The sequence below is a fragment of the Mercenaria mercenaria genome, chromosome 3, assembly GCF_021730395.1.
Source record: "Mercenaria mercenaria strain notata chromosome 3, MADL_Memer_1, whole genome shotgun sequence".
In the NCBI taxonomy this organism is placed as follows: domain Eukaryota; kingdom Metazoa; phylum Mollusca; class Bivalvia; order Venerida; family Veneridae; genus Mercenaria; species Mercenaria mercenaria.
In genome coordinates, this window is record NC_069363.1 from 32,252,378 (window position 1) to 32,262,193 (window position 9,816).

General features: G+C 38.0%; 1 protein-coding gene across 1 annotated transcript in view; it reads left to right on the forward strand.

Moving 5' to 3' along the window:
- Positions 1-9,816, forward strand: part of LOC123525161 (leukemia inhibitory factor receptor-like) — a 54,401-nt gene that overhangs the window by 26,039 nt on the left and 18,546 nt on the right. Inside the window, exons 9-10 of the mRNA XM_053538127.1 lie at positions 2,960-3,053; positions 9,683-9,731. Coding sequence (XP_053394102.1) covers positions 2,960-3,053; positions 9,683-9,731 — 143 coding nt within the window. The remainder of the gene's footprint in view (positions 1-2,959; positions 3,054-9,682; positions 9,732-9,816) is intronic.

Sequence of the window (9,816 nt, forward strand, 5' to 3'; positions counted from 1 at the left end):
ACTAAAAATAAAGGTCAGGTGAGCATCTGTAGGGCCATCATGGCCCTTTTGTTTTCATAGCTTTTATTATGCCCCTGAAGATGGTCATATTAAAATTGCACTGTCCATCCATCAGTGCGTCCTTGTAAATATTTGTCTGGGTTGTAACTCAGCCGTCCATAAAAGGATTTTGAAATAACTTGGCATAAGTGTTCACCATAATGTAGCGATGTGTCATGCGCAAGACCCAGACCCCTAGCTCCAAGGGCAAGGTCACAGTTAGAGGTCAAAGATTAACAGAGTTTGTTTAGTGCCCGGTTCATAACTCTGCCATCCATGAAGGGATTTTGAAATTACTTGGCATAAATGTGACCCATAATGAGATGACATGTCATTTGCAAAATCCAGACCCCTAGCTCTAAGGTCAAGGTCACTTTTAGAGATTAAAGGTTAATATGGTGTGTTTCTTGTCCTGTTAATAACTTTGCCATTGAGGAAGGGATTTTAAAATTACTTAGCATAAATATTCCCTATATTGAGATGACATGTCGTGTGCAGGACCTAGAACCCTAGCTCTAAGGTCAAGGTCACACTTAGAAGTCAAAGGTTTTTCTTGTCTGGTCCATTTATTAAAGGATTTGAAATTAATTTGACTATAGAAATACATAAAATTTAATTGATGGAACTTCAGATTCACTTTGACACAACCAAAGTCACAGTTTTTACACTTATATAGATTGTAAATACAAAGATTAAGAAGGAATTTTGATGGGACTTGAAAATACTTTCGAGACAGCTGGAATGTTGAGATAAGTGAGTTTCAACTGTACTTTGATTGCGTATAATATTTTTTTAAAGTCTGCATTTTTTCTAAAAAACTGACTGAAAAATTGCATGGAAGTAGTTTGTCATTATTTAGTTTTTTTGGACATAAGACATTTTCTAAAAAAAATTAGTTTATGAATAGTCATTTGAACTTTTAGAACACTTCTTTGTGTCAGTATTACCATAATAGATTTGATCGTGAACAAAACTTAGAAATTGAGTGTAAAATAAAGTAACTGTAAATAGTAAGAGTAAGGTATGATAATATGGAGGCAAACAGACACAGTTTTTTAAAAAAAATTATTAAAGTTGTCAAGGTATGAATTTGATCAAGTTAGGGGAGAATATGTGACAAGCAGCTGGTTAGCTCAGTCAATAGAGCACTTGCCCTGTAAGCGAGGGGTGCCGGGTTCGAACCCTTTGACTGCACATTTTTCTCACCCTGTGACATTAGGTGCCCAAAGTGGGGCTGCGGCATGCTTGCTTGGTCAGTCTTATGACGCTTGCAATATTATATACCTCAGGGATTCGAGGACAAATTTCCAGTTTGTGGGGTTGTATGTCACGTTACAGTCTTGGTCACGTTAGGAGAGAATATGTCAGGCAGCCGGTTAGCTCAGTTGGTAGAACATTCGTCCTGTAAGCAAGGGGCCCCTGATTGACTGCACATTTTCTCACCATGTGACAATGTACTATAGTTGTTATCTATAAAATGGAATCATTATCCTCGTGTAACTACTTTTGATATTGTTAAGGAATTATTTTCCACCTTTCATGTCATTGATAAACATTTTATTCAAATTCAGCAAACTCAAGAAAGTTAGTACAGTAAACCTCACTTATAAGGAACTTGGATATAAGGAACACTCGGTTATAAGGAACAGTTTTCAATTCCCCGATCTAATTCCTTCTTTATTTAATGTAAAAATCCTCGGTTATAGGGAACTCGGTTATAAGGAACACTCGGTTATAAGGAACTTTTTTTCCAGGCCCAAAGTACGAAATGCAATGGAAAACCCCTCGGTTATAGCGAACAGACATAAAGAATAAAAATGATTGAAAACCGGAAATAAACATGAGAATCGCTGATGATGTCAGAGCAACGTCGGCACTATCACGCGCTTTCATGCACATGAAAATCACTTTCATGCACATGAATAAACACAAATTATTTCATTTCTATGATCTTTAGTTTGTTAATTCACGGATACGATAAAAAGAAAATATATAATATCATCAGATTACCAAATACTAAACGATAGTAGACTATATTTACTCAAGATTATGTTCGACAGCTACATGTATTGGGTATGTCATGTTAACAATAGTGAACGAAAATCCTAAACAAATTTGCTAATTACACATGATTAACAATGGCAAACAGTCCAGTTTACCAAATTTCCAATTGTAAAAATTATAGCAGGTGCTAAAATGGACAATAGCAAAAGTATAGGTATAATTTACACTTTAATCTGTATGTATGGGTAATACACTGTATGTCATAAATACCCTACTTTTGATTTTTAATGGGTAGTCTAATTTAACATTTTTGTAATAAAAAATTGAACATTTATTTTATATTAGTACTGATGACTATTCAGATAACATACAGTCAAGCAAGGTAAGGGGAGTAACTGCAACATATCTTATTGTCATCATTGACCGACAAAAAATAAACATAAATTACGATCATTCTTACCGATGAACATTTTGGCTTGGTTTAGGTATAACGCCGCGTTTCAGCACTCTTTCAGTCATATGCATGCAGGCAGTTTACCTTACCATCTCTCCAGGATAGGACCGGTACTAGAAAAGCAACTTCCTCACATAAAGATTCAAGGTCGGCCCGGAGTGTGAACACATAGCCCTTATGAAACGTCAATCAAATAGTGTTCGCTATACAAATTGTGTTCGTTATACAAACCTCGGTTACAAGGAACTAGTTCGCTATACGGATATAAGGAACCTCGGTTATAAGGAACACTTTTTAGAGGTCCCTAGCTGTTCCTTATAAGCGAGGTTTACTGTATATTCAAGCCAAATTTGTATTTATTTTTCACTGAACTGCCATATCTATCCAGGGATTACACATTGTATAGCAGTTTTGTAAAAATAAGATTGTCATATTATCTATGTACATTTATTTACATTGCAGGTGAAGCAGATAGTATTGTTTTGAAAGTTATTGCAGTGGTTTTGTCTCTTCTTTCTTTTGTCATTCTTATGATTGGTTTGCTTCTCTTTATCAGGTACAGTATGAAATTTGAGTGACTTTGGTTCGTTATGTCTCCCACCACACAGTGGTGTGGGAGACATATTGATTTACTCCTGTCTGTGTGTGTGTCTTTCAGTCTGTGTGTCTGTCTGGCACAAATCTTGTCCGCACTCTAAGTCCAACATTTCTCATCCGATCTTCACCAAACTTGATAAAAATGTGTTTGCCAATAAGTCCTCAGCCAAGTTCGATAACTAGCCAAATCAGCCCAGGCACTTGGTAATTATGGCCTTTGAAACTTGTTTTTAGCTCGACTATTCATAGAATAGTAGAGCTATTGGACTCGCCCATGCGTCGGCGTCTGCGTCCACGTCCGCGTCCCGATTTGGTTAAGTTTTTGTATGTAAGCTGGTATCTCAGCAACTACTTGTGGGAATGCATTGAAACTTCACACACTTATTCACTGTGATAAACTGACTTACATTGCACAGGTTCCATAACTCTATTTTGCTTTTTTACAAAATTATGCCCCTTTTTTGACTTAGAAATTTTTGGTTAAGGTTTTGTATGTAAGCTGGTATCTCAGTAACCACTTGTGGGAATGGATTGAAATTTCACACACTTGTTTACTGTGATAAACTGACTTACATTGCATAGGTTCTATAACTCTATTTTGTTTTTTTACAAAATTATGCCCCTTTTTCGACTTAGAATTTTTTGGTTAAGGTTTTGTATGTAAGCTGGTATCTCAGTACTCACTAATTGGAATGGATTGAAACTTCACACACTTGTTCACTGTCATGATCTGACATGCATAAAGCAGGTCCCATAACTTTATTTTGCTTTTTTTACAAAATTATGCCCATTTTTCAACATAGAATTTTTTGGTTAAGTTTTTGTATGTAAGCTGGTATCTCAGTATCCACTAATGGGAAAGGATTGAAACTTCACACACTTGTTCACTGTCATGATATGACATGCATTGCAAAGGGTCAATAACTCAACTTTGCATTTTACAAAATTATGCCCCTTTTTTTAAACTTAGGAGTTTTTGCTTAAATTCTTATATGTAAGCTGGTATCTCAGTACCAGCTAACGGGAATGGATTGAAACTTCACACACTTGTCCACTGTCATGAGCTGATAAGCACTATGCAGGTTCCATAACCCTATTTTGCTTTTTTTAAATTATGCCCCTTTTTCGACTTTCGTATTCATTTAATCGACAAGGCTGTTGAATAGTCGAGCGTTGCTGTCCTCCGACAGCTCTTGTTGATAAAGCACTGAAAGTCTGATAATTCAGTTGTGGGAGACATGCACTTTTCTCAAAAGCAGCTCTAGTTTTTAGCTGACAAGGTGAGCTTTTGTGATTGCGTGGCATCCGTCGTCCGTTCGTCCGTTCCCCCCCCCCAGGGAGACATTGTTTTTGCCCTGTCCGTCCGTATGTACGTCACGCTTCATTTCTGATCAATAACTGGAGAACCATTTGACCTAGAACCTTCAAACTTCATAGGGTGGTAGGGCTGCTGGAGTAGATGACTATTGTTTTTGGGGTCACTCCATCAAAGGTCAAGGTCACAGGAGCCTGAACATTGAAAACCATTTCCGATCAATAACTTGAGAACCACTTGACTGAGAATGTTGAAACTTCATAGGATGATTGGTCATGCAAAGTAGATGACCTTTATTGTTTTTGGGGTCACTCCGTTTAAGGTCAAGGTCACAGGGGTCTGAACATTGAAAACCATTTCCAATCAATAACTTGAGTACCACTTGACCCAGAATGTTGAAACTTCATGGGATGATTGTACCAGTACATGCAAAGTAGATGACCCCTATTGATTTTTGGGTCACTCTTTTAAAGGTCAATGTTACAGTGGCCTGAACATTGAAAACCATTTCCTGTCATTAACTTGAGAACCACTTGACCCAGAATGTTGAAACTTCATAGCATGATTGGTCATGCAGAATAGATGACCCCTATTGATTTTGGGGATACTCTGTTAAAGGTCAAGGTCACAGGGGCCTGAACATGAAAAGCCGTTTCAGATCAATAACTTGAAAACCACTTGACCTGAAATGTTTAAACTTCATAGGATAATTGGAGATGCAGAATAAATGACCCCAATCAATTTTAGGGTCACTCTATTAAAGGTCAAGGTCACAGGGGCCTGAACATGGAAAACAGTTTCTGGTCAGTAACTTGAGAATCACATGACCCAGAATGTTGAAACTTCATAGGATGATTGGTCATGCAGAGTAGATGACCCCTATTGCTTTTGAGGTCACTCCATTAAAGGTCAAGGTCACAGGGGCCTGAACATTGAAAACCATTTCAGATTAATAATTTGAGAACCACTTAACCCAGAATGTTGAAACTTCATAGGATGATTGGTCATGCAGAGTAAATGACCCCTATTGTTTTTGGGGTCACTTCGTTTAAGGTCAAGGTCACAGGGGCCTGAACATTAGAAACCATTTCCAATCAAGAACTTGAGAACCACTTGATCCAGAATGTTAAAACTTCATAGGATGATTGAACATGCAGAGTAGATGACCCCTATCGATTTTGGGGTCACTCGGTTAAAGGTCAAGGTCACAGGGGCTTGAACATGGAAAACCATTTCTGATCAATAACTTGAGAACCACTTGACCTAGAATGTTGAAACTTCATAGGATGATTGTACATGCAGAGTAGATGACCCCTATTTATTTCGGGGTCACTTGATCAAAGGTCAAGATCTCAGGAGCCTGAACAGTAACTTGAGATCCACTAGGCCAAGAATGTTGAAACTTAACGGGATGACTGGACATGCCAAGTAGATGATCCCTATAGCATCCAACCATCAGTGTCTCTTTGACTTTCGCTCCTGACCCCTAATTGACTTCTTGCCTATATGACTTTGCATTGGGGGAGACATGCGCTTTTTAGCTCACATGTCACAAAGTGACAGTGTGAGTTTTTGTGATCGCGCAGCGTCCGTCGTCCGTGCGTAAACTTTTGCTTGTGACCTCTCTAGAGGTCACATTTTTCATGGGATCTTTACAAAAGTTGGTCAGAATGTTCATCTTAATGATATCTAAGTCAAGTTCAAAACTGGGTCACATGCGGTCAAAAACAAGGTCAGTAGGTCTAAAAATAGAAAAACCTTGTGACCTCTCTAGAGGCCTTATTTTTCACAAGATCTTCATGAAAATTGGTCAGAATGTTCACCTTGATGATATCTAGGTCAAGTTCGAAACTGGGTCACGTGCGGTCAAAAACTAGGTCAGTAGGTCAAATAATAGAAAAACCTTGTGACCTCTCTAGAGGCCATATTTTTCATGGGATCTGTATGAAAGTTGGCCTGAGTGTTTATCTTGATGATATCTAGGTCAAGTTCGAAACTGGGCCAACTGTGGTTAAAAACTAGGTCAGTAGGTCTAAAAATAGAAAAACCTTGTGACCTCTCTAGAGGCCATATTTTTCACAAGATCTTCATGAAAATTGGTCAGAGTGTTTACCTTGATGATATCTAGGTCGAGTTCGAAACTGGGTCATGTGCCATCAAAAACTAGGTCAGTAGGTCAAATAATAGAAAAACCTTTTGACCTCTCTAGAGGCCATATTTTTCATGGGATCTGTATGAAAGTTGGTCTGAATGTTCATCTTGATGATATCTAGATCAGTTTCGAAACTGGGTCAGCTGTGGTCAAAACTAGGTCATTAGGTCTAAAAATAGAAAAACCTTGTGACCTCTCTAGAGGCCATACTTTTGAATGGATCTTCATGAAAATTGGTCAGAATATTCACCTTGATGATATCTAGGTCAAGTTTGAAACTGGGTCACGTGCCATCAATAACTAGGTCAGTAGGTCAAATAATGAAAAAACCTTGTGACCTCTCTTGAGGCCATATTTTTCATGGGATCTGTATGAAAGTTGGTCTGAATGTTCATCTTGATGATATCTAGGTCAGGTTCAAAACTTGGTCATATGAGCTCAAAAACTAGGTCACTATGTCAAATAATAGAAAAAAAACGACGTCATACTCAGTTTAAAACTGGGTCATGTTGGGACATGTGAGCGATTCAGGACCATCATGGTCCTCTTGTTTACAAAAGCATCTTCTAGTTGCAGGTTCAGGTTTCTTTATAACCAGCAGAGATATAATAGGGTTATTATAACAGTAGCATGATCTGGGATGCTGTATTCAGCCCGAGTGGATATTGCAAGATCAGATCTCACGAGACGCACAAGTGCCAGTGTGATCCGTCCTCCCAAAATCAGTAAGAGCTGAATACAAAGTCCCAGATCTAGTTACTATTGTGATGACTCTTTTATTTTATACCTCAGTGTTTTTGTTTTGTTGTTTTGTTATGTCAGGCCATGCATATTAAATGAAAGTTGTCCGGCAACATACAATACAAAAGGTACAATATGAAATTATTTCCTGCCTGTTTATATTTATTAGTGAAATACAAGCAGTTTTTTTGACAGAATTCATATATTAAGTTTTTAATAAAGTTCTATATTTGTATGTCTGTCCAAATGCCTGTCTACACATAGACACAGTTTCCCAAATCCTCATTGAACCCCCCTTCCACCCCACCCCCTCCTTTGTGCAGTTTTCCTTGTCTGGGCTGTAACTCAGCCATGGATTGAGGGTTTCTTAAATAAATTGGCACAATTGTTTGCCTCAATAATGAGACAGTCTGTCAGGCATAAGTAGTTGAAAGGTCAAGGTCACACTTACGGGTCAAAGGTCAAAAGTTGATGCAAGCTGTTACTTAGCCATGGATGGAGATGTTCTTAAATAACTTGGCAGAAATATTTGCCGCAAATAGTTCTGCTGCTGCAAAATAGTATCATAAATGTTACTCCTTTTGTATGGCAGGCTCGACATGTTGCCTGTGGGCATCTAGTGTTAGTATACTATATACATAGAGTCTACATATGCAATCTTGTGTACGCCTAATCTCCTGAACCCTTGCACACAATTAAATGAAACTTCACACAAGTGATCAGTACCAACCCTAGTTGTGTATGGTCGATGTTACCCTCTTTGAGATAAATATTCTGCAGAGTTATGGGACTTTGTTTCTTGTTACTATGCTATATACTTAGAGTCTGTGTATGCAGTCTTGTGCACACTTAATCTCCTGAACTATTGCACACAACTTAATGAAACTTCACACAAGTGATCAGTACCAACTTTACTTGTGCATAATGCATGCAAGATTCTTTCAGGAAAATATTTTGCAGAGTTATGGCACTTCGATTTTTGTTACTTTACTATATACATACAGTCTGCATATGCAATCTTGTGCACGCCTTATCTCCTGAACCCTTGCACACAATTTAATGAAACTTCAAAAAAGTGATCAGTACCAACCTTATTTGTGTATGGTGTATGTATTGTTCTTTCAGAACAATATTCTGCAAAGTTATGGGACTTTGTTTTTATGCCCCCCGAAGGCACTGTCCGTCCGTCTGTGTGTGCGTCTGGTAAATTCTTGTCCGGGCTGTATCCTTTCATTCATAAAGGGATTTTGAAATAACTTGGCATAAATGTTCACCATGATGAGATGACATGTCATGCATAAGACCCAGACCCCTAACTCCGAGGTCAAGGTCACACTTAGAGGTCAAATATTAACATGGTCTGTTTCGAGTCCTGTCCATAACTCTGCCATTCATGAGGGGATTTTGAAACAACTTGGTATAAGTGCTTACCTTAATGAGATGACGTGTCATGCGTAAGACCCAGACCCCTAAGTCAAAGGTCAAGGTCACACTTAGAAGGCAAAGGTTAACAGGGAATGTTTCTTGTCCGGTCCATAATTCTGCCATTCATTAAGAGATTTTGAAATTACTTGGCATAATTGTTCCTCATAATGAGACGACGTTTCGTAAGTAATACCCAGACCCCTAGCTCCAAGGTCAAGGTCACACTTAGAGGTCAAAGGTTAACATGGTCTGTTTCTTGTCTGGTCCATAACTCTGCCATTGATGAAGGGATTTTGAAATTACTTGGCATAAATGTTTACCATAATGAGATGACATGTCATGCACAAGACCCAGACCCCTAGCTCCAAGGTCAAGGTCACACTTAGAAGTCAAAGGTTTTTCTTGTCTGGTCCATAACTCTGCCATTTATCAAGGGATTTGAAATTAATTTGACACAAATGTTAACCATATTGAGAAGATGTGTCATGTTTATGACCCAGTCCACTTAGGTCAAGGTCCCAATATGATATGTGATTTTTTTTGCGCATACAACTGTGGCATTCTTGGGCCTACTTCGGGGGCATTTGTCACCAATAGTGACAACTCTTGTTTGTTACTATGTTATATACATACAGTCCACATAATTATGCAGTCATGTGTGCATTAAATTGCAATGTACTGTGTCAGTGCATGCAGGGGTTACATTCACCACCTTCTGTGGTAGCTCTAGTTTCTTATGTTTCCTATTTCCAAGTTGTTATATAATGTTACTCAACCTGGCTTAGAAGGTAAGGATAGGAGAGAAGTTTAGGTAAATTTTTTTTTACAATTATTCTAGCAACTTTTGTTAAATGCTTATTTATTATGCATCTCAGTCAGAGCAGACATTTTTCATTTAGTTGGCAAAAGTCTCCTGTTGCATTTGTATTAACTTGTATTGTACACTTTACTTCAGGAAATATTACAGAAAAATGAAAGACAGGGGAAAGATTACTTTACCAGAGGTTAGTTCTTTTCCATTATAACTTCATTTTCAGCATTCATACAGCTGGTCAGATGAAAATAGGTTTGAATTACCAATACAGAGGC